The sequence below is a fragment of the Spermophilus citellus genome (assembly GCF_964194105.1).
Source record: "Spermophilus citellus genome assembly, chromosome: 15".
Taxonomy (NCBI): domain Eukaryota; kingdom Metazoa; phylum Chordata; class Mammalia; order Rodentia; family Sciuridae; genus Spermophilus; species Spermophilus citellus.
Window position 1 is genome coordinate 19,564,966 of NC_138195.1, and position 26,508 is coordinate 19,591,473.

The 26,508-nt window shown below is 33.9% G+C and overlaps 1 protein-coding gene across 4 annotated transcripts in view; it reads left to right on the forward strand.

The window, feature by feature from the left end:
* Positions 1 to 26,508, forward strand: part of MAPK8 (mitogen-activated protein kinase 8) — a 132,473-nt gene that overhangs the window by 100,593 nt on the left and 5,372 nt on the right. For 3 of the 4 annotated variants that reach the window (XM_081267488.1, XM_081267487.1, XM_081267490.1), the window contains 8 exons: positions 388 to 446; positions 551 to 689; positions 14,302 to 14,467; positions 18,191 to 18,262; positions 19,550 to 19,732; positions 20,020 to 20,144; positions 20,681 to 20,744; positions 23,661 to 23,738. In XM_081267488.1, coding sequence (XP_081123614.1) covers positions 388 to 446; positions 551 to 689; positions 14,302 to 14,467; positions 18,191 to 18,262; positions 19,550 to 19,732; positions 20,020 to 20,144; positions 20,681 to 20,744; positions 23,661 to 23,738 — 886 coding nt within the window. Of the gene's footprint in view, positions 1 to 387; positions 447 to 550; positions 690 to 14,301; positions 14,468 to 17,752; positions 17,825 to 18,190; positions 18,263 to 19,549; positions 19,733 to 20,019; positions 20,145 to 20,680; positions 20,745 to 23,660; positions 23,739 to 26,508 lie in introns of all 4 variants that reach the window. The other variant, XM_081267489.1, reaches the window with a different exon arrangement.

A 26,508-nucleotide genomic window follows, 5' to 3' on the forward strand; every position in this document is an offset into this window, starting at 1 on the left:
TTTTGTGGCCCTGGGAATAAACCCAAGGCCTCATGCTAGCTAGGAAAGCACATACCACTGAGCTACATCCCTACCCCTAGGGTTCACTCTTGGTGTAGTATAGTTATGGGTTTGAATAAATGTATAATGATATATATATATACTTTTTTAGTATCATACAGAATATTTTCAGTGTCCTAATTATCTTCTGTGCTGTCTGTTAATCATTGCCTCCCAATTCCTGGCCATAAAAACTTTAATATATAAATGAGATTTCTTGAACTTAAAACACAAAACTTGAAAGATTTTAAACTGATGTTGTATTTGTTTTTTTAACCCAGGTATTTGTAGTTCCCAAATGAAGTAGAAAGTAGTTTCTAATTTTTTCTCTCTTTGTTTTTACCACAGATAATTGGACTTTTGAATGTTTTCACACCACAGAAATCCCTAGAAGAATTTCAAGATGTGTAAGTGTGACGATTAAAACTTTAGTTAGTTCAAAACTTTATTAGTACATTATTCTTAGATTGTTGCTATACACTTTAGCTGTCATCTTTTTCCACCCATGAAGTTACATAGTCATGGAGCTCATGGATGCAAATCTTTGCCAAGTGATTCAGATGGAACTAGATCATGAAAGAATGTCCTACCTTCTCTATCAGATGCTGTGTGGAATCAAGCACCTTCATTCTGCTGGAATTATTCATCGGGTTAGTAGAAAAAATTATCACCATATTTCTTTTTTAAATCATTGAGCTGAAATTTACATAACCAAAATGAACCATTTTAAAGTGTACAGTTCAGTGATATTTAAGCCATTTACAATATTGTGCAAACACCACCTATATCAAAACTAAAATATTTTTATCACTACAAAAGAAAAATCCCTGTGTCCCGTAAGTAGTCATTTGACATTACTGACTCTCTAGCACCCACAATCATACTGATTCACTTTCTGTGTCTGTAGATTTACTTGTTCTATTTCATATGAATGGAATCATATGATATATGATCTTCTGTGTGTGGCTTCTTTCATTTAGCATAATAGTTTCAAGATTTGTCCATGTTGTAACATGTATCAGTACTTCAATCCTTTTTATGACTGAATAATATTTTATATATACTACATTTCACTTATCTATTCATCAATTGGTGGAGATTTGGGTTATTTCTACCATTGAGCTATTACAGGTAGTTCTGCTGTGACTGTTGATGTGCAAGTATTTGTTTGAATATCTGACTACAGTTCTTCTGGGTATGTATGCCTTAGAAAATGGAATTGCTGGGTCATATGGAATTCTGTGGTTGATTTTTTTTTTTTTTTGAGGAACCATCAAACTGTTTTCCAAAACAGTTATATCATTTTACATTTCCAGCAGCAGTATACAAAGATTCCAACTTTTTTACAACCTTGCCAATACTTGTTGTCTAACTTTTTGCATCTAGTCTCCATAGTGGATACGAAGTAATTTTTTTGTGATTTTGGTTTGCATTTCCTTAGTGATTAATGATGTTGTAGTTAGTCAGCTTTTTGTAACTGTGAATGAAATACTGGGCAAGAACGACTTAGAGAAGGAAAGGTTTATTTTTGGCTTCACAGTTTCAGAAGATTCAGTCTATGGTTTGTCATCCTCATTGCTCTGGATCTGAGATGAGGTAGAACATTATGGCAGAAGGGTATGACAGAGAAAATCTGTTCAGTTCATGGCAGCAGGAAGCAGAGAGGGCAAGGAAGGTACTGGGGAGAAAATAAACCCTTCCAGGATATGCCTCCAGTGACCTAGTTCCTCTGACTAGGCTCCATCTCCCAGTTATCCATTCAGCTCTCAGTTGATTAATCAAAGTTAATGAGGTCTAAGCCTCATGACCTAATCATTACCTCAAAGCCCCACCTCTGAACCTCACTGCATTGGGGACCATGCTTTCAACAGATGAGCCTTTGGGGGGACATTCTGGATTCAAGCCATAACAGATGTCAAGCATCTTTTCATATGTTTGTTGGCAGTTTTTGTATCTTCTTTAGAGAAATGTGTGTTTAAGCCCTTTTGCTTGTATTTTAATTGAGTTATTTGTCTTTTTGTTATTGTTTTAGAAGTTCTTTATGTACTTGATATAGTAAGCCTTTATGAGACATACAATTTGTAAGTATTTTCTCCCATTCCATGGCTTGGCTTTTCATTTTGATGGTATTCATTACTGTGTTAAAGTTTTTCATTTCCAACAATTTTTTTGTTGTTTTTTATGTATTTTTGGTGCAATATATAAGACTCCATTTATAAAGATTCAGCCTTATGTCTATAAAACTTTTCTACTTAGCTCTTACATAGGCCTTTGATCATTTTTAGTTCATTGTTATATGTGGTATAAGATAAAGGACCAACATCATTTTTCCACATGTGGGAGTCCAGTTGTCCCAGCTCCATTTGTTAAAGAAACTTTTCTTTCCCCCAATGAATGGTCTTGGCACCCTTGGTAAAAACCAGTTGACCACAAGATACATAGTTTGATTTCTGGACTTAACAGTTCCATTTCATTGGTCTTTGTGTCTGACCATAACACCAGCACATTATTTGGATCACTATAACTTTGTAGTTTTGAATTGGGAAAATATGAATCCTCCAACTTTGTTCTGATATTTTCATATGTTTGTTGGCAATAATGTTTTGAATGTTTAGGGCTCCTTATGATTGAATATGAATTTGAGGATCAACTTTTCCATTTCTGCAGAAAAGGCCATTGAAATTTAAGTAAGGATTTTTTTAATATGTAGATTGTTTCAGAAGTTTTGTCATCATCATACTAATTTGTCATCATAATAATACTTAGTATTCTAATAGATGAACATGGGATGTCCTTTCATTTTCTTATGTTGTTTCAAAGCCTGTTTATGTTGTCATAATAAAATACTATATATTGGATAGCTTTAACAGTGGAAATTTGTTTTTTCACATTTATGAAGTTCATAATCAGGTTGACAAAATATTTGGTTTCTGATAAGGTCTCTTTTTTGCTTTCAGATAGCCATTTCTCTTTCTTTGTCCTCATATGGCTTTTTCTCTGAGCATATGTGGCTAAAAAATGCTTTGGTATCTCTCTTGTAAAGACACCAGTTCATTTGGATTGAGGCTTTACACCTATGACTTATTTTAAAATATCTTAAGTACATATAATATCCTATCTCCAAATAGAGTAAGCATTGGAGCTTAGGACTTCATAAGAATTTGGGAACAAGGTTTAGTCTATGACATAAATTTCCTTTAGTTTCATTTAGTATTGTCTTGTAGTTTTCAGTGTGTATAAGTCTTTCTCCTTAGTTTATTCCTAGGCATTTTATTCTATAGGATGCTATTACAAATGGAATTATGTTCTTATTTTCCTTTTCAGGTTATCAGTTGCTAGTATATAAAAACACAACTGATTTTTGTGTGCTGTTTTTTTTTCTTTTATTTTGTCCAGAGTTGCTGTTTGCAACTTTGCAGAATTTGTTTATTAGCTTTAATTGTTTTAATGGATTTTTTAAATGATTTTCTATATATAAGATCATATATCATCTGCATCCTAGTTTTACTTCATCCCAATTTGAATGTTTTTTTAACTGCTCTGGCTGGAACAGATATAGTGAAAGTGGACAACCTTGTCTTCTAATCTTAAGAGAAAAGTTTTCAGTGTTTGACCATTGTATTCATCTATTTTCCATTGCTATATCAGAATACCTGAATCTTATTTATTTATTTATTTTTTTTTTTTTAGAGAAAGGGAGAGAGAGAGAGAGAGAATTTTTAATATTTATTTTTTAGTTCTCGGCAGACACAACATCTTTGTTGGTATGTGGTGCTGAGGATCGAACCCGGGCCGCACGCATGCCAGGCGAGCGCGCTACTGCTTGAGCCACATCCCCAGCCCCTGAATCTTATTAATAGAAGAGTGTAACTCACTCTTTTGGAGACTGGAAATCCAAGATTGGGTGGCTTCATCTATTCGGCTTCTGACATGGGCCCCCTTGACTGGATCACAGCATGGCAGAGAAATAAAAAGGGAACCAACTGTGTGCAGAAGGAACTAAATGTGGAGTATTCTTATTTTTTTAACAACTTACCCTACTGAGAGCTAATTACCTCCACAACACCAGCTTTTATTTCTTCCTAGGGCAGTGTCCTGATGACCTTATTACCTTTCATTGAGCCCTACCTCTAATTACAGTTTCCACCACTCAATATTGCCATATAAGAGATCAAGCTTTCAGCACATGAATGCTTGGGGAGCACACTCAAACCATATCCAAACCATAGCAACTATTAAAACCCCATATTAGCTATGGGGTTTTCATAAATGCTCTTCTTCTGATTGCAGAAGTTCCCTTTTGTACTGGGGTTAGTCTCACTGTATAGTTAGAGAATAAAGGCCATAATAGACTTCCCTTAATTCATATGCCAGCCATAACTCAGGGATCTCCAGGACCATCCTCACTTCAGACCAACTGGCTACAAATTCACTGTTTCCCTACAACCTACCCAAGCCTGGAGAATTTACTGGAATGACCCATAGGACTTTCAAAAGTGCTAAACTTAAGTTAATTTTATTATAGGAAAAGGGTACAAATTAGTGATGTTTTAGACTAGCTTTGGTATCAAAATGATGTTGGCCTCAAAATGAGTTAGGAAGTATTTCCTCCTGTTCTTTGGAAGACATTTAGGAAAACAAAAGTATAGAAAAAAAAAATTTTTTTGTTTTGGTACTGGGGATTGAACTCAGGGGCACTTGACCACTGAACCACATCCCAAGTCCTATTTTGTATTTTATTTAGAGACAGGGTCTCATTGGCTTGGCACCTCGCCGTTGCTGAGGCTGGCTTTCTTAATGTAATAAAGTTGAGCTAAGAAGAGACACATTGGGATCTGTTACCTATGATGACCGTATTTATCTTAGATTAGGTAGTGTGGGAAACTCTAGGATAGAGATATTCATGAAGAAGTTTATTGGGGAGTTTCTTTAGAATCAAAATCCCAGGGGGGGAATAAAGCAGTAAAAATGGATAGAGGGAGAAATTGAATTGAATGCAACCACTTCAAAGACCTCAGCTGGTGACCCAACCAGCCCATTACGCTGGGAACAGCATGATCTCTGTGGTTGAGAACAGTGCCTGGAGAGATTTTCTTGAAGTCTGTCAACAGCTGTCATGCCTAGAAATTGAGAGAATAAGTACCTCAAACTGGTACCAAGAATCTGAGCAGGCATCACAGAATCTACTGCAGACCACCCCTTGAGCTGCTATTTTCCTTTAAAAAAAAAAAAAAAAAAAAAACCATAAGCTGTGGAAACTGCTTGTACCAGATTTTTGTTTGGCCCCTTTTCCTGGAGCAACTTCCAAGAAGTTTAATGTAATTAAACTAATTGCAGCTAATCTTGAAGGCAGAACTGGTACTTATCTCTCGATTCTACTAATTCTAGATTCACCTGTTCTCTGCTGTTCTGTGATTAGTTTGCTTGATAAAATAAACTGATCTTCCATCCCTTAAGAGTTCAGTGCAAATCAGGGTTGGGAGTGGATTTTCACATAGCCACTCAAAGACCCAAGCTGAGTAATAATACTTCACCATCTAGACAGCAGAAGAGGGTTATATGCATTAGCTTTTCTATGTTGGGACCTGAAATGGTACATATACTTCTGTGCAGAGCCTATTGGAGGAACTGCCCATAATTGTAAGGGAATTGGAAAATATGAGGGGAACAGACTTTAGAACAGCAGTGGGCACCAGTCTCTTCCACAGTCTACTCTGTTGGTTATCAGACATTCCTTTGTTCTCTTTTTTTCCATACCTCTCTAATGGAGATAACCCAAAGTCCTATTCCATCAAAATGTTTAGTATCTACATCAGTCCAGACATTGCTTCCTTTGGTTCAGGAATACAGGAACTGGAATGGCCAAATTATCTATCCATCTCCCATGTCCTCCCTGCAAATATCTCAAAATGGTCAAACCACAATAAGCAACCTCATTTGGAAACTAAAAAAATTAGTTGCATTTGAAATTCTGGGCATTGTGAGGGTTTCTTGCTCTGGGGTGGTAAATAGTCTGTGGTTAAGCCCTAAATCTGATATCTGTGAGGAACAACCTATCTGCTATTCTCTGTGATACCTGACTGTACCTGGTAGGAGAGTTTTCCTTTTGTTAACCTCCTTGAATGTATCTGAAGTGAGTAATGAAGGATTGTTCTCCTTGGGGGCTGCTCAGCTTTCTCAGCCTATTTCACGCTAGTAGCTCTTCCCACTTCTGCCAATCAAAAATGTTTCCTGACATTGCCATCAATTAAAAGATTTTTACATGGACTGGCAATGTGGTAGAACGCTTGCCTAGCATGCACAGGCCTTGGGTTCAGTTTTTAGTGCTGTGAGAAAAAGAAAAAGATTTTGCAGTCTTTTTCCTTTGACAGCTTTCAGAATTATGTGAAAATGATACATAGAAACAAACCCAAGATATCACTGTTTAAAACAACATTTATTGTTTGCTCAGGCATTTGCAGGGTTGACTGTGTGTCACTGCCCAAACCATGGGTCAGCTTCAGGTTTGTTCTACTTTCAGGTCTCAGCATCTAGGTGAAGGATTGTTTTCAAGGGACATCCTTTTCCCATGATGGTAGATGAGTAAGAGCCACACTAAATCACATTTAAACTTGTCTTCAGATCTCATGAACATCACATTCTCTCTACATTCCATTGAATAAAATAAGTCTCGTGGTTGAACTCATCAAAAGCATGAGGAAACCAACTCAGGCAGGCAGGAATATTTGCTTAACTATCTGCCGTCTAGTAGTATATAGTTTTTTCCAAAGTGGTGAAACCCTAAAAGTCTAAACCCAGTTCCCTTTCATTTCTATTTTCAAAATGGCCAGTTCTTTCAAAAGTAACCAAGAGTCACCAACACAAACAATTGAAGTATTATGTTCCAGTCTCAAACAGGTCAGCAAACTTTTGCTATAAAGTCCAGGTAGTATTTCAGACTCGGTAGATAATAGTGTCTTTCACAGCTAAAGGATTCCGCCATTGTATCATAAAAGCATCCACAAACGATATGGAATTGAGTAAGTGTGGTTGTGTTCCAATAAAACTTTCTTTATATAAGCAGGCAAGCCTCAATTTGCCACCTGTCCTAAATCTTCAGGTATGTTATGCAAGTGTTATGCAGGTGACAGTTTCATAAATTGTTTTGCTATTGGATGTTTTGGATCATTTTTCTACCTTTGATATTAGTTTCTCTGGTGTTTAATGACTAAACCACAGTTGTATATTTTTATACAGTTTGCATAGAATACAATTCATAGAATTTACCAGTTGAGCATTCTTAATCTATAATCTGAAATACTTCAGAATCCAAAACTTCTTGGGCATCATGACAGCATTCAAAAAATTTTAGATTATGGAGCATTTCAGATTTCCGATTTTCAGATTAGGAATGCTTTACAGGCAAAGTAACACCCCATTTCTGACATCACTTTCAGTGTCAGTCAGAATAGACTAAATTTTGATGAAAGATAACAAATTTTGAACTCTCAGTGACTTAACACAACTAAAGTTTATATTTTCTTACTATGTGTCCAATGCAGATTGTAGTAGGGGAGGGACTCTGATTTACAAAGATGCTCATCAGCCCATGCTGCCAGCAAGTCCACTATCTGGAATGTTCCTAATTGCCAAAGCAAAGGAAATCACCATAAGTATTGTGCACTGACCCTTCTTTTTGCTTCCATTAAATCCCACTGACCAGACCTACTCATATGGTCTTGTCTAACTAAGGAGGTTGAAAAAATGTGGGCAAAAGATGGAATATTGGGTTAGTTCAACTGCCTCTTCCACAAATTCACGTAAATTCCAAATTACTCTTCTCATACATAGTTAAGAATGTTACATCTATAGAAAAATACTGATATACAAGGATGAATTTCAGTTAATGCTCTTTGAACTGTTTTTGACCAATTATTTTTTCTTAATAAAATCTATTTTAAAAGAGCATATTTGCTCTGGAATCTTATTTCTAGACTAGAATGCACTAGTAAAAAGAGCCAGTAATCTCCAACCATCATAAATAGATATCAAAATAGTATGAAAGCTTATGTTTATTCTTGAATATGCAATATTACTTTCCTGAGATATTATATTTTAGAAATATTAGCAGTCTTACATTTGTAGAAGAGAAATAATGAAATTTTTATACTCTGTTTTACCAGGCCTTGTTGAAATCTTTGTATATTTAATTTCATAAAGTGATTAGCTTATATATCTTCTAAACCCACCTATAATTACCCTTCAAAATACGTTAAGGACATCAGACACGTTTTTATGGATGTATACATTACAAAATTAATCTTTCAAACTAACTTTTTTCCCTTTGGTGTTAATAATTGGTATTTAATATACGTACTGTTCATTAATACAGGAAATGCAGTGTATTTGTGTTATAGATATATGCTTTTGTTTTATTTTCATAGTAGAATTCATCAAGGTTAACAGGCACAGTGTATTGAATGTGAAATGATGGGTGTTTATGCCACTGCCTTCTTTTTTTTTTTTTTTTTTAAATATTTTATTTACATTTTGGTTTTTGGTGGACACAACATCTTTCTTTGTATGTGGTGCTGAGGATCGAACCCGGGCCGCACCCATGCCAGGGGAGCGAGCTACCGCTTGAGCCACATCCCCAGCCCCCCACTGCCTTCTTTTAATGGGCATAGCACAGATTTTCTCCAGTTGAGGTCATGTAGATAATTCTTTATAGACATTATTTAGTAGTATCAACAACAAATAATTTTGTGGACTAGAGGCATCAAGACAATGTGTCCTGTCTCTCCAGGCAGATAGAAATTTTATGAGCAAATTTTTGTGATTTCATGTGGGAAGTCAGATGGGAAGTCTGATAAATGGCTATTGGGTCCTTTAAGACTGAGTATCATGCCAGTTCAAAAGGTCAAATTATATATGCCAGCATTGGCAGAATGGCCCATTGTTGATCTGTATATGTATATAAAGCTTATTGTGAGATTTTTTAGCCCATTAAATTCCACGTTTTCAATTCTATTAATATTTCAGCAACACAGGTCATTACAATAGGTTAGAAATTATAATCATAATCTGCATCTTATATATCTTTTATTATTAAGAGTGAGAACAGAAATATAGTCATTTGAATAGAATACTGGGACAATATACTATCTCCCCTCTTCTCTTTTGCAGTATTAATATTAAACCCAGGGGCCCTGTACCACTGAGCTACCTCACTAACCCTCTTTATTTTTATTCATTCATTCATTCATTCATTCATTCATTCATTCATTTTGAGGCAGGGTCTCACTGCTGGGATTACAGGCCTGCACCACCATTCCCATCTAGTATCTCATATAATACGTTTATATGTGTGTGTGTGTGTGTGTGTGCGCGCGCGCCATCACACAAATAGGACATTGGACACTTGTTATGTAATATACAAAGAAATGATTTTTTTAATTTGTTCTAATTAGTTATACAGACAATAGAATGTATTTTGAAACATCATACATAAATGGAGTGAGTATTAACTTCTCATTCTTCTGATTGTGTATGTTATAGAGGTACACCGATTGTATAATCATGTATGCACATTGGTTAATAATGACATTCATTCTACTATTCTTCCTACCCCCTTGCCTTCTCCCCTCCTTTCACTCCCTTCTGTCTAATTCAGAGTTCCTCTATTCTTCACTAGCCCTCCCCTTTATTGTGAATTATCATCTACATATCAGAGAAAATGTTCAGTCTTTAGTTCTTAGGGATTAGCTTATTTCACTTTGCATAAAATTCTGCAGCTTCATCCATTTACTGACAAATGCCATAATTTCATTCTTCTTTATGGCTGAGTAATATTCCAGTGTGTGTGTGTGTGTGTATACACACACACGCCACATTTTCTTTACCCATTTATTTATGCCATTCATTGAAGGGCACTGAGGTTGGTTTATAGTTTAGCTATCGTGAATTGAGCTGCTATAAACATGGATGTGGCTGTGTCAATGCAGTATGCTGATTTTAAATCCTTTGGATATATAATGAGTAGGATAATTGGGTCAAATGGTGGTTGTATTTCAAGTTTTCTAAGGAGTCGCCATACTGCTTTCCGTAGTGGTTATACCAATTTACAGTCCCACCAGCAATGTTTGTGTGTACCTTTTCCCCCCACATCCTTGCCAGTACTTACTGTTGCTTTTATTCTTGATAATTGCCATTTTGACTGGAGTGAGATGAAATCTTGGAATAGTTTTGATTTGAATTTCTCTAATCTCTAGGGATGATGAACATTTTTTCTTATTTTTGTTGATAGATTTTATTTCTTCTGTGAAGTCTGTTCAGTTCCTTAGTCCATTTATTGATTAGTTTTTTTTTTTCTTTTTGGTGTTAAGTTTTCGAGTGTTTTAAATATATCTTGGAGATTAGTGCTCTATCTGAAGTGTGTGTTTTAAAGATTTTCTCCCATTCTGTAGGCTCTCTCTTCACATTATTGATTCTTTCCTTCGCTGAGAAGAAGCTTTTTAATTTGAATCCCATCCCATTTATTGATTCTTTATTTTACTTTTTGTGCTTTAGGGGCCTTGTTAAGAAAATCAGTTCCTAAGCTGACATTATGAATATCTGGGCCTAGTTTTTTTTTCTATTAAATGCAGGGTCTCTGTTCTAGTGTCTTAAGTCCTTGATCCACTTTGAGTTTTGTGCAAGATGAGAGACAGGGATGTAATTTTATTTTGCTAATATGAATTTCTAGTTTTCACAGCACTATTTGTTGAAGAAGCTATCCAATGTATGTTTTTGGTGCCCTTGTCTAGGATGAGACAACTGTACTTATGTGGGTCTGTCTCTGTGTCCTCTATTCTGTACTATTGATCTACATGTCTGATTTTGGTGCCAATACCATCCCATTTTTGTTACTATTCTTCTGTAGTATAATTTAAAGTCTGGTATTGTGATGTTTCTTGCTTCACTTTTCTTGCTAAGGATTGCTTTGGCTATTCTGGGTCTCAGTTTTCCAAATGAATTTTATGATTGCTTTTACTGTTTCTATGAAGAATGTCATTGGGATTTGAATAGGGATTTTATTAAGTTTGTGTAACACTTTTGGTATTATGTCCATTTTGACAATCTTAATTCTGCCAATTCAAGAGCATGGGAGAGTTTTCCATCTTCTAAGGTTAATTCAATTTCTTTTTTTAGTGTTCTGTAGTTTTCATTATATAGGTCTTTTACCTCTTTTGTTAGATTGATTTCCAAATATTTTAGTTTTTTGAGACTATTATGAATGAGGTGGTTTTCCTGTGTTCTCTTTCAGTGGATTCACCACTGATGTATTTCATTTATGGGTGTTAATTTTATATCCTGCTACTTTGCTGAATTCATTTATTAGTTTTAAAATTTTCTGGTGGAAAATTTTGGATCTTCTAAATATAGAACTATGTCCTCAGCCAATAGTGATAATTTGAGCTCCTGTTTTCCTATTCATATCCCTTTAATTTCTTTGTTCTGTTTAATTGCTCTGGCTGGAGTTCTCAAGGATGATGTTGAATACAAGTGGTAAAAGGGGGCATCCTTGTCTTGTTCCAGTTCTTACAGGGAGTGCTTTCTATTTTTCTTCATTTAGAATGATATTGGCCTTAGGTTTAGCACATATAGCTTTTACAATATTGAAGTTTGTTTCTACTATCCCTAGTTTTTCTAGTATTTTGAGCATGAAAGGATGCTGTATTTTGTCAAATTCTTTTTCTCTAGACTACATCCCCAGACGCACCCCACCTTTTAAATGTTTTATTTTGAGATAGAGCCTCACTGCCCAGGCTGGCCTCAAAGTTGTGATCCTCTGGCCTCAGCCTCTCAAGTCTCTGGAATAATAGGGTGTGTCCCTGCAGTTCTCATTTTTGACAAGTTGCCAATTTCCCCCAACATGGCTCCCCCCCCACCCCACCCCCACCTCCCGCTTGCTGTTTGGGAATGGTATGGCTTCTCACAAAATCTGATATCTTGGACAATAGTTCTGGGAACATCAGGCTTTTTTCTTCCTGATGGGTTCTCATTCATTAAGGTATGCTAAGCAGATGTCTTGTTTGAAATCCAACAAATTGATGAGATCTTTTCCTGTCTTTACTTGCAAATTTGTGAATAATTTGTGCATTTACAATACGTATTATTCAAGTCAACAAATACCCATTTTTGTTTAACCTCAAGTATATTATTGGAAACTAGACAATCATGTTTATCCACGCCATCACTGAAATTGTTAAAGGTACCAGCTACTGTTCATGTAAGGCACATTGGCTTTACTCTTTTTTCCATCCAACTTTGCCAAGTGGTTTAGTTCATTCCAACAAAGACACATTTATTATCTAACCATTTTATGGTGATAATTTATATCAAATCTGTAATAATGTGACCCTTTAACTTGTGTTTGTTATCAACATTGTTGATTTCCAAGGACACTTGTGTAGTCTGTTTTCCTTCATGATACCTGTAGCTTAGAATCCAATATTTCAAAGGTGTACCAACAAGTTATAACAACAAAGAGATTGTGGGAAAAATAGCATAATTGTGGATTCTCTACCACTTCAAGCATTTGTAGAACTATCTGACTGCCAAGGAACAAAAGGATTTTGAGTAAATAACTAAAAATATCCAACTATATATTATTTGTACTCTGCATTAGGTGTAAAATATTGTTTACATGTATATAAAATATTATATGTATGTACATACATGTGTGTGTTTGTATGTAGTCCATGTATGTGTGTGTGTATGTGTGTATAAATGCACACCTATATATATGGCTTGCTATGAGACTATTTCTCAATGGCAATATATTAGACAGGGCCTCAGCAGAAAAAAAGTGGCATATTAAACATGTATTTGAAGGGAGTGTAAAGAAGGATCTTTTTAAGATGAAGGGATAGACGAAATTATGGGAACTAACCAAATAAGGTAAAACACCCAAGAATGGCCAACAGAAGGTTAGTTACTGACCCCCTCATTATTTTCAGCTGCTAGCAAAACCAGCAAGTCCTGAAGCAGCAGAAGTATGGCTCTGGGTGGGTATTCTGTCTTAGCCAGTTTGTAGCTTATGCCATAAGGATCACAGAGAATAAATACCTTGACCTCTCTTCTCATTTCTTTTCTTTTTTTTTTTTTAATGTTTTTTAGTTGCCAATGGATTTTTAACTTTGTTTATTTATATGTGGTGCTGAGGATCAAACCCAGGATCTCACACATGTTAGGCAAGTGCTCTACCACTGAGCCACAACCCCTGCCCCCTCTCTTCACATTTCTGATGATGCATTGGACAGATCCAGCAGAAAACAAGGAAGGAAAACATAACCCTATTGACATGGTCCTTAGGGGTCTGCCTGCTAGAGCTCAAGGCAGGGTAGCAAGGGGCAAAGATGAGTTTCCATGTTCAGAGAGCACGTATTACCTTTTCTGTGGCCAGGCTGCACATTACTATGCAATATACATTGTCCCAGTACCCTATTTATTAGACAGCTATTTTCCAACATTGATAATTTGAAATATAGTGCATCCCTCAAAATAAAGTGACAACCTAGTTCTAGAAAATGCTTTCATGAATGCATTTCTTTTTTTTTAATTTATTTTTATTTTTTTATTGGTTGTTCACAATGCATTTCTTATAACACACATCAGTTATGTGTGTAATATTTTGTTCAGTTGAACATTGAGAAGTAACTTTCCAACAAAGTTTATGCCGTTTTCACAGTGAATTTAAAAGTAGTTTCAGACTGTCTAATCATTCACTTGTTGCTTTTGTCAAAAGAATGGGCTTCAAAAAATGTAAAAATTATTTCAAAGTTACCATGAGTGGTATATTTGTTACTCATTTCAAAATTTTGTGGGTCAAAAAACTGGTAACTTAGTATGCAAAATGAATGTAAGTACTGATATGACTTTGTTTTACCATAGTAGTTCTTGTTTGAGCTTTAAGATGCCTTTCCAGATCTCTTAATCTTATTTGATTAAAAATTTCTAGCTAATAATAATTAAAAATAATTTCTAGAAATTATAAAATTATAAACTAGCTTCTTCTAATGACTAATAATTATTAATCTTTCTAAAAACTATAAATTTTTAAATTTACAAGTAAATTTTAAAATGCAATAAAGTTGACTTCTCAGGTTTGCTTTTTTATGATGAAACTGCAGTAATATAATTAAGAAGAATGAACAGTTAACATGAATTGAAAGCTTAATTGTGAACTGCAGAATCTTTGTATTTATCTTAGCAATCATTTCATATTTTTATATTTTGAAGGATTTAAAGCCCAGTAATATAGTAGTAAAATCAGATTGCACTTTGAAGATTCTTGACTTTGGACTGGCTAGAACTGCAGGAACAAGTTTTATGATGACACCTTATGTAGTGACTCGATACTACAGAGCACCTGAGGTCATCCTAGGCATGGGCTACAAGGAAAACGGTCAGCACACACTTTTTATTTGAAATATTCTTCAAATTTATTTTTTTGTTATTGATGTTTATTAGGGTTTTTAGGTAAATATTTAAGTTAAATTGCATGGAATTAAATGTGTATCACTGTTTGAAATGTGTATCAAGTTTGAAAGTAACTATAAGTTTATCATAAATGGGAAAACATGGGGGCCTTGTTTGTCTAAAATGCTAATACTTAAATTATCAGCACTCCCACTGGATAAAGAATTGTCTAAGCCTCTGAAAAAAGAACTATGTGTATGCTTTTTGCTTGTCCATAGCTTGAAAATGAGCAAATACTTCTATATACAAGGAAGTATATAGTGTACCTCAAAATTCAATCTTACTAGTAATTTCAGTGCCCATTAGTAAGGTTTGCTCTTATTTCCAACTCCAGGAAATCAAAATTAATAGCAGAGCATTTAGTGTAAACTTTGAGAACTACAATAATGCCATTATGCAAAACTGATGAATAATTAAGAATCTCTTGAGGAAACAATAATGTTTCATCAAAGCCTTGTGTCTAATCTTAAGGAAAAGGCATATAGTATTTTGTGTATGTATAGTAAATTAAACTATAACTTTCTAAGTGTGGTAATTTCATCCAAAAAACTCCTGTGAAAAAACTGGAACAGTAGTTCACTTTGATTCAGGCAGCTATTAATCAACTTTCAAGATTATTATTATTATTATATTTTTATTTATTTATTTATTTACAAAAGATACCTACGAAATTAGAATTTTAAGCCAGGTTTGGTGGTACATGCCTATAATTGCAGTAATTCGGGAGGCTGAGGCAGGAGGATTGCAAGTTTGAGGCAAGCCTCAGCAATTTGACAAGAACTTGTCTCAAAAAATAAAAAGGACTGGGAAAGCAGGCCAGTTGTAAAGCACCCCTGGGTTCAATCCCAGTACCAAAAAAAATAATAATAATTTTAAAGACAGAAATTAGGATTTTAGCTTAATTTCCTTTTTGGTGTATGTGAGCTCAGAGTAAATGTTTTAAACAGTGAATGTTAATCTTTTATTCTGAAGTAAGCATGCTATGTTGTTTTCTTACTTTCTACCTAAAAGTTGAAGTTTTGTTTGGATATTGATAACTTCAGTACCAGCATGACCAGCATGAAGATTGCTTCTGCATTTGCAGTGAAATTATTAGTTATCATAGATATTGTGTAATATGTCAGTAAGGGTCCTGGGGCAGCTCCCAACCAGAAATTATGAAGAGAAAAGAGTTGAAATACTCTTCTCTCATAAGAATTATGTAGATCATCTTATTGCATCCCCACCCTTCCCCAGAAAACTGAGTCAAGTGTAATACTTCCTTATGGTAACTACAATAGCCTGCAAAGATTAACATAAATATTTCTTTCTTTTAATGACTACCCCTCCCCAGTTTAACAACTTTGTTTTATCTGTATTTTATTGCAGGCTACTTCAGACTATTTTGGAAAGTGTAGGATAATCAAGTATATTTTAAACTGCCTAATAGTAAGCAGTTAGACACAGCTCAGTTTTATGTAAACTTAAGTCTTAGTTTCTTCACTGACTCAGTATCTTCTCTGATACTAGTAGCTTTTAAGATCTTTGTGTTTAAAACTGTTTTTCTGAAGGTTTTCCACATCAGTTTCATCCTGGTTATTTAGCTATTTTCTTCTTTTCTGTAAAGTCTGTGGAGAAGATTTATTCTTACAGATTTTGGACAAAAATGAAAACCCTTGAAAAAATTGTTCTCTGATCAATTGATTTATCAATGTTAACTTTTCCTGTAAAAAAAATTTTTTTTTGGTACTGGGGATTAAACTCAGGGATACTTGGCCACTGAGTTACATCCCCAGCCCTACTTTGCATTTTATTTAAAGACAGGGTCTTACTGAGTTGCTTAGAGCCTCACTTTTGCTGAGGCTGGCTTTGAACTCTAGATCTTCCTTGCTCAGCCTCCTGAGCTGCTGGGATTACAGGTGTTCCTCTAAAATTTTATCCTCAAAAGTTGAGTCATACTAGAAATATAAAAAGGTTTGCATACATTAATGTGAAATTTTAGAGAAACTTTAGTACCAAAAATTATTCCCCGTTTATTTCCTAACATACTTCGGTGAATTGATGGTCTCCTTATAAGAATGTACTTGAAAGTATAGACTTAAATTTCCTAAATCCTGCAACATGGATGAAGAACACATCTCTCTAAATCCAGTCCTGCCCGTTTCTTCTTCTGCTCTTAAAAGAATGTGGGCCTTCAAACTTCAAGACCCAAATCTAAATTTCTAAGTCTTTTCCTTTTAAATTGCTCATTCTTTCCCTCTTCTATTAAACTTCAAGTACCTACTCTTTCTCCTTTTATCTGATATTCAGACCCAAAGGTATAAAATGTTAGGGTATGTGGTTAGTTTTAATAAACGGGTGGAAATCCCAAAATTGCCTCTTTCTGTCTAGCAGATTGTTTGCAGCATCTTGATTAGGGCTCCCTTTTCAAGTTGGCAAGGGTAAGTGCTAGGAAACTCTGCAATAAGAACTTTCATACTATATTCTACCAAAACTAATTTCTTAAACCCAAGCAGTTTGGTTTTATGAATTTGAAAAACCTTATGTAGAAAACATAAGAAGTACGCTTTTCTTTACTCTGTTTTCTTCATTCTCTATGTACTTGTTCCTTTAGGGGTAATAGAGTAAATGTAGAATGATGTTGCCAAGAAAATAATTGACTTTTAATTCAGAGTAAACATACCACTTATTAAATAAATAAATTTATGAACTCTGGTTTGAAATTTTCTGTAGAGCTTTACATTAATTTTTTGTAATTATTCAGAGACATTTTTCTATTAAATATTTTAATAAGATAAATTACGCTGCTCATGCTTTTTCTTTTAACTTTTAAAGAAAGAGTGTAATGCACAGTTGAGCTTCAAAATAATGTATAATATCATAATTTTGCTATTTTATGTACATTTTTAGCCTTATTTATAGTTTGTGTTTGATTCTCTAATATTTTATAAATAAATTTGCAGTTATGAAATATACAGGTTTTATACTATTTCTGTGCATAGCTCTCACTTTAAAATTAGATATGTAGTTAAAATGCCACAATTTGTTTTCTTTTGTGAATCAAGCTTTTCACAAAGTATTTTGCTTTTTAAATTATTTCATTAGCTGAAATTAAAATCACTTTTTCTTTTTTGTAATATTTTGCAGTTTTTATATAATGCAATCATATTCTGCTTCTTTGATTTTAATGACCTTTTGCTTTGCTTTTCCTTCTTTTGTGCTGCAAACATAGTGGATTTATGGTCTGTGGGGTGCATTATGGGAGAAATGGTTTGCCACAAAATCCTCTTTCCAGGAAGGGACTGTATCCTTGTGCTGCTGCAGCAAACTATTAGTTAGGTGATGAACTTCCTTATGTTCTTTAATGAAAATGAATATGCTGCATTCATACATACAGGTTTTTTTTTTTAAACAGACATAAACTTTGTGACTGTTATAGTTCAAAAATTGTTCAGATAAGAAACTGAAATATTTGTAGGCTGCATTTGGCAGTAGGACATACAGTCTCTGCTGGTAGTCAGAGCACATTCACTGTCACTCATTTTTATTTTATATGCTTTTTATGATTTTAAAGTATACATGGTGTGCGTGATTTTTTTTTTACTGTTTATATATTTCTTTTTATTTTAACCAAAATCTTTATGTTAATGTCATTGCATTTTGTTTTCAGTTGACATTTGGTCAGTTGGGTGCATCATGGGAGAAATGATCAAAGGTGGTGTTTTGTTCCCAGGTACAGATCGTATCCTTATCTTTGGCCTAAAATATAGTTTCTAAAGGTCAAAATGTATGACAGTACTTCAGCTCCTTCAGGTATAATGTATTTTGTCTCTCCCTAATATCAAGTATTGCTAAATTACTCTTTCAAAATACCACCTGCTATTGACATAGACTTTCTTTTCCCTCATTTATTGTTTTCATATGTTAATTCTGAAAAGTACTCAAGTGTAATTATCCACAGTTACTTGCTGGCTTTGAGTTGATTTATTTAACCTACATTTAAAAAATCATGGCTTGCATTAAAAATTTATAATAATTTATACACTTGAATAAGTCTAGAAATACTTAAGAATTACTTTGAGCTTTGAAATTTTCTGTTGCTGCTGGCCATCCTTTTGTTTTGTCCCCTCACTGCCTTTTTGTTAATGTTTTGTGTGTTTTGTGTCTTGATTGTTCTCATTACTCAACATAACATACTGATTCTTTCATGTGAGAATTTGAGCAATAGTAGTTTTATGTAGTGATTATAAGATTTGCATTCATGCTTTTTTTTTCCCATCTGACTACTTTTAGTGTTTACATCAATAGGGATGTATTTATCAACAAGTAATTGTTTCAAGAAAATGAATGGAAATATTCACCAGGTTACAGTAAAGAGTTTTAGGCTTAGAGTATAAACACTAGGAGGAATAAAATCAGGGAATTCGAATCTTAAAACTTACTGAAATACTGAATCTTTTTTATACACTTCAGAGCATTAAAAAATATTAATGTAAGCTAAACAAAAAATAGCAAAATAAAATGCACTTTTATAAAAAGTCATTTTTATTTCTGTTTATTTTCTGTTAATTTAGAAAACTAAAAAAAAAAAAAAAACAGAACAGATTATCCTTTAGGAAATACATTCACATTTTCTGATAAGCTGGAAGAAAAAGCAGATTTTGTATATTAGTATTATGTACAGTTTGCATTTAGAGAGTCTATGAGTAGTAATGATAATACTGTACATTTATATTTATTTGTAACTTAGAATTTGTGAGTTTAAACTTCCATTTTTGGGGTAAAATTAGTATTCATATATACATATATGTGCACACACACACAATAAATAAGGTTAACAACTTATTTATTGCTCATTTCTGTCCACCTATAATCATTGCCCTTTTCAAGGTGGCTGTGAGATATATGAAATTTATAACTGCCACATTCTTTTTATGATTTTTTAAATTTCCATTTTGTATTTTAATATGAATATTGACTAATGTGTTGAATATTAGAAGCAGTATTTTTCTTAGCTACTTGATATTAGATATTGATCAGTGGAATAAAGTTATTGAACAGCTTGGAACACCGTGTCCTGAATTTATGAAGAAACTACAACCAACAGTAAGGACTTATGTTGAAAACAGACCTAAATATGCTGGATATAGCTTTGAGAAACTCTTCCCTGATGTACTTTTCCCAGCTGACTCAGAACACAACAAACTTAAAGGTAATTTTTATAAACGTATACATCAAATTCCATTTGTGTGTGCATTTGTGTATTCATATTCTTATGGGATACAATCAAAGATTATCTCTGAGTGGAGAAACAAAATGAAATTTTAGTTATTTTTACCTTTAATCTTATACTGTTTATTATATGTATGATCTGGTTTTAAAGTTAAAAACTATACTTTTAAAAACTTGCTTCTTAAATGACACTCTCAAGTTTGTGGAATCAGTGATAATTTAGCAATCTTTACAAATAGGTACACATTAACATCATTATTTTTACAGCCAGTCAGGCAAGGGATTTGTTATCCAAAATGCTGGTCATAGATGCATCTAAAAGGATCTCTGTAGATGAAGCTCTTCAGCATCCATACATCAATGTCTGGTATGATCCTTCTGAAGCAGAAGCTGTAAGTTTTTTTTCTCCGTGTATGAAGAACAGAGTGCATTCTTAGAGTCAGAATTAGTTAGGTTTGGAGGAAACTTTTGAAAATGAATTGAAAATATAGACAGATGATGATAGTGCTTTTCTGTGTTTGCATGAAGATTACCTTAAGCTAATGGGCATTCCCTAGGCATCTCCTACACAAAAGTAAAGTTGCCTCCCTCTGTGTGTCTCACTTTCTGGCCTTGCCACCTGATCAGAAGAGCTAGGATGGGGAGTGCTCTGTGGAACATCCTAACTTAGTTATAAAACAAATAATCATATCCCAATTCTATGATATAAATAAAATGTGAGAATTTCAGAAGCTAGAAGAAAAAGATAAATATTTCTTCCTGCATTGCAGGTGTCTTCCAGAATTAGTTTACATGAGAAGTTTGTTGATGATCAATCAGTGTTGCATTTTTCAAGTCTTCTGTTTGACTAATGTTTCAAGTAATTTTAAAGAAGCATATACTCCCAATAAACTGACTCAGTTATTAATTATCACTTTTTATTTTTCAGCCACCACCAAAGATCCCTGATAAGCAGTTAGATGAAAGGGAACACACAATAGAAGAGTGGAAAGGTAAAGTTCATTAGATTCTTAGAAAAATAAGAAAGTATCTGGCATTTTGTAGTGATTTATTTTTTATCCTAAGGAAATTAATGATATTTTTCATTTTCATAACTTATATTTGATAATTTGATTATTCTTTTTACAAAAGTGTAAAGTAAGTCTCCTTCCCACCCCAAACACATTAGTGTTTTCTTCTGTAGTCTGTTTATACAAATATGTTCAGTGTCTCCACCCTGATAAGCTTTTTTGTTTGTTAGTTTGTTTGTTATTTTTGGTACCAGGATTGAACACAGGTACATTTTACCACTAAGTTACATCCCCCCAGCCCTTTTTATTTTTATTTTTTTATTTTGAGACAGAGTCTTGCTAATTTGCTGAGGCTGGCTTTGAATTTGCTATCCTCCTGCCTAAGCCTTCTGAGCCAATGGGATTATAGGTGTTTAAAATCATTTGTACATTAGTACATATTTGTATCATTTTTTAATCACAAATGATTTTAAACTCTGCACATTTGCTTTGCTGATATGATTATACCTCTTAAAGATGACTCTTGGTCCACATAACTGCTTCATTTGGTTTAATAGCTGGTAAATGTTGTTCAGTAATCATGTGTCACAATCTCTGTGTCCAACTTCCTCTTGAAGAGCATTTAAAGTAGTTCTTGTCTGTTACTCTTACAAACAGCTCGCTCTGTTGTATTCATATGCACATATGCACAGTATTCATGAAAACATGCCTGTAAGAACAGTTCTAGATGTGCTGAGCCAAAGGCTGTTTTCAATTACTTCCAAATTCCTTTCCAGAGAAATTAAAGGTAGTGTCTTTGCACATCTAATGTAGTAGTTTTAGTCTACCTTATTAATGCAATTGAACATTAATGCTTCAATAGTTGTGGAAATGTTAAAATATATGTTTTTTAAAGCTCTCTTGGAACATTTGGGCTAGGTAACTTTTAGATCGTGTTTACCTCTATCTGTGTTGTTGTCATTTAGTGTTTGACCATTTTTGTAGCTGTGTGACTTTTGGGCAAATCTCTTGACACCCCCTTTTTTATTTACCTTAAAATGGAGGCAGAAGATCTGTTACAAAGAGCTAACTAAGTATCTTGGGCAAAAGAAAATAGGGAGGTATAACCCTATCTGTAAATTTATTTTGGAAAGATTGGATTTGATACTTATTTTCTCTGAGTTGAGCTTGGGAGACTCATGGTTAACAGAGCACAACAGAATAATAGACTTAAGTACAGCCTAGTGCATCTGAATATGTACTAAGTAATATACAAGTATATATCTCTGGACCCAAATAGTTAAAATATTCACCTGATATTTTTATATCCCATTAATTTATAATAGACATTTATGGTATTTCATAGAATTATGTCAGGAAACACTTCCAGTTGTACTATACCACTGATTTTAAGATGTAACCAATTTCAGAGATATTAAATTGGAAAAGAAACACATCTTAAAGGCATGGAATAAAGAATTTTCATTTACAGTGTAATGATATATTGTGGTCTTTCCATTATGCTAAAATGTTTAACTTTATTCTGTGTCTTTTTCTCTAGCCCCACATACACTTCTGTAGTTATATACAAACTGCCCTTTTCAATGTCTGCATTAGAGTTTAAGCTGTCAAAGCAGATAGAAAAATCCACTGCCAAAGCCATTTACTATAGATAGCTTTGCCTTATTATTACTTCTTATTGGCTTTGGTTCTTCTGTCTGAATCCCTTTTCACAAACAAGTGCTTTTTCTCATAAAGAAAGAAAGAGAGATGTTTATTATTCCTTTTGTTTCTTAAAACAAACAAACAACAACAAAAAAAGTCTATCAAGACTTTGTATTTTTCTTCTTCAAAGTCCAAGGTTACCATAGCAAGCAAACATAGATGTCTCTAGCTTCATTCCAGTATCTCCACTTACTTTATCTTTTGCCAACATAAATATTTTCATATCCTGTAGTCAGAGATTCTTTATAAGAAATTTAAACTTCAGAAATTATATAGACTTGTTGAATTTCCGTGTATCATTTTTGTCTTGTACATTTTTCTCAGAAGAAGTTTCATTGCTTTTAAATAATTCTCAAGATTCTATGAACCAAGGATAATGACTAATGGTGGTATAGCATTTACCAGAGGTTAGTCTTAAGTAGATGTTCAGACTCAAACCGCACTCAGCATCACTTAGAAGAAAATGGGGTGCAAGGAACATACACAATCAGATAGCACCTTGTGTCTCTTCAGCTAGAGCCATTCTCACAGTGGTCTACATCTTATCCCCATGCCTAGAAAATGAACAAGATTCCTATGGAGGAATGTTCTTGGCAGTGATAGCATGTCATGCTGGCACTACACATAAGGAGTTGAAGTGTACCTGCTTTTTGTTGTTAAATAAAATTTTGTTTATATTCCACTCTAATTAAAGAAATGTCTATAGATTCTTTACAGTGAGTATATGGTTGAGTACCTCCATTGTACCACACACTATTCCAGAGCTCATGAAGTAGAATTTAACAAGAGAAACACTTAATTCAAGCACTCACTGAGACAGAAGTAAATAAGTATCTTTAGTACAGAATGCTGGGTGATGTGGTAACAGTGTAGTATTCGGTGTTGGCAGAATAAAAAGATAAAACTTCTGACTCAGCTCTGTCCTTAAACCAACTTGCAAAACATTAATTACAGGTTACTGCAGAGGTTTTTACTTTCTTTGAATATAATTTGTGGTTGAAAATCAAGAAACCGTTATTAACACCCATGAATCTCAGGCTGACATGGTCCCTCTGTCACTTTAAAGATAATATTTGAAATATTGTTAAATATATTTTACACTTAATGTGTGTAAAAATTTTGAATTAAAACATACTGTATATTATGAGATTGGCTCTCGGACTTTGAAGTTTATTTTTTCCATCTCTTTTTCAGAATTGATATACAAAGAAGTGATGGACTTGGAGGAGAGAACCAAGAATGGAGTTATACGAGGGCAGCCCTCTCCTTTAGGTTGGTTACAATATAAACATGGTTGAGGGTCATTTTACTTCTTGCATTGTAATCTTCAGTGGCCTGAAACCTGCAGTTCTTTCCATACTTACTGCCTTATTCAAATTACAATTGGGGTGCTTAAATTTGAAATATTGATATACTGTTGTCCTGATACAATGTACTGATATAATCAGCAACTGACTTCATAAAGTGCTTATCTTTTTCTCTGATACTGACATTCTATTGAAGAACTTAAGGCCTTTTTTGTTGGCATAGTTGCCTTGTATTTAAAGGAGAAATTTTTCAAAATTCAGTATGCTTACCTTTATATAGTTTTAACAGTCTTTACTTTGGATAAATTGATTTGTTGAACTAAAGCAATGCCATTAAGACCACCACTAGAAAGCATTCACTCTATGAAGAAAACTAGTTTATATCAAAATTAAAACATTTTCTTTTATTGTAAGTTAGTCTTAATTTAATTTTGGTTTATGTAAAAGTATAAAGAAATGAAGGAAAAGGTTAAATGTCAGGAAACGTACATGTTAAGCACACAACATAATAACTAGACACTGGTGGTTCATGTCCTCTATTTCATTCATCCCTCAGACTCTGAGAGATTATTATGCACATTCTATAGATGAGGAAGCTAATATTTTAGGGGAAAAAAGATTCAAAATCTATTAGGTAGAAGATAATGAAATAATTTCTGAATGTATTGCCCCTCACAGCAGAGGTTAGGACAGTTATATGGAAGAGGTAAAATGTGATCTGAGCTTCAAAGGCTGAGTAGTATTTCTTTAGATAGGTTTGATTTTGAGTAAAACTATGCCATTTTAATTCTTCTAAGGATTAAATAAATGGTCTAAGGATTTAATGTTCTAAGGAAAAAAGTGTATATCATATCTAGCACTTTATAGGTAAGATTTTTATCTGTATTTTTCAGAAGCCCGTTTTGTTGTACTATAAACATAATTGTTTAAATAAGTTTGGTAGCCTCCTTTGACATTTTTGGTTATATTTTATAAGAACTGTATTTTAGGTCCTTTATCAGGAATGCAGTCTTCCAAATCTATAATATAGAACCTGTTGAAAGTATAAGTTGGAAAAAAAAAAAAAAGAAAGTATAAATTGGTTCTGACAGCTTTTATCTGTTTGGGTAAAATTTACTCATACCAAATTAAAAGCTTGGATGGTATAGTTCTTATTTAGTTTTGTATTGCTAACATAGTGGTAGTGAAGTGAATTATTTGTGATGGAGGCTCGGTAGAATTTGGAAAGTCTTTTACTTGGCTCAGTTTTATACTTTGGCATACCATCATGGTAAGTGGCACATCTTAAATGTCATGTATTCTATCTCATGAGATAGAAAAATTTTTTTCTTCTTAATTAATAAGTGAATAGTTTGAATCTTAGATATCATTTGCTTATGGTCACAAAATAAGTAGAAAAGATAGAACTTGAGGCTTCTAGACAATTTTCTGGATTCTCATCTCACGGCTTGCAATGAAGAATTTCAGTAAATTAGGCTATAATAAAAATATTCAGGTCTTGATTATGTACAAAACCAGAAAGTGTCAGATAATTACAAAACCATTTCCACTTGTTCTTTAAAATGAATAATATTATTTTTCCCAGTGTATTGCCTACCTATAAATGTTTCAGTTTGGTTGATAATGAAAATGAGTTTGCCTGTCTTGAGTGTATAGAAGAGAAAGAAGTCACTCAATTATCTGAGATTGAAGAGTTTCCATAATATTGCCACACAGATATTTGAGAATTTGTTGTATGGCTTTAAATTTCAGAGAAAACAAGTCTTTTTTCTTAGGTACTTGATTTTCAGATTAACAAGTTAGTTAAGTGATACACTTAAAAGTTTATGTTTATCGGGTTCAGAAATTTGGTTAAAATGAAGGGGATCCTGAACTCTAGAGGCCTATATAAAAAGTATGTATGTTGAGATTCTTTTTTATGATTTGAACGTTTTGATAAAAGTCTTAGAATTAGCTGTGTAAGACATAAGAGTATATACTATGTTGTTCTGTCAGAAGAGGCATATTCTGTAATGTTGTAATTGATTGAACTATAAAGAGTATATAATCTCAGTTCTGCTTTGGCTGGGAACCCTATGGGCCTTTCTGGAACCCAGGAGGTTATCATCCTGTTCTTTCCTCTCATCTGTCAAGCCTCATATCCTCACATCCTGCTTGCCATTCACATTTCAGCTCAGACCACCTGTGCTGCCCCTATGGTTCCATTCCTTCCATTTCTCACTTCCATAAAGATTTGTCTTTTTCTATTGCCTGCCTGTTTCCTTGTTAAATTTGAAGACAAACTTTCAGAAGAACTTCTGTATTTAAGTGTTTGTTGCTCATCATTAGACATAATCAAACCCTGAAATATGCTGGGCCAAAGAGTAAAGGTTTTTAATCTGCTTGGTTTCCGCATTTTTTGGTACCTGATCCTCACCCTCATAATTCTGCTCAGTGTTTGGTCTGATACCATTGTTTCGTGATACTGGGGATTGAACCCAGGGTGCTTTACGACTGGGCTTGATCGCCAGCCCTTTTTGTTTTTATTTTGAGACAGTCTTCCTAAGTTTCCTGGGCTGGCCTCAAATTTGTGATCCTCTTGCTTTAGCCTCCTGAGCAGCTGGGATTACAGGCATGCACCACTGCATTCAACTGGTAGCATTGCTTTTATACAAATGTGTTCTAAATAATATTTCTGTAACTTAATTTATTCCAATTTGGAATGACCCTTATTTAGTTGATCCTTTGGTTCAAAA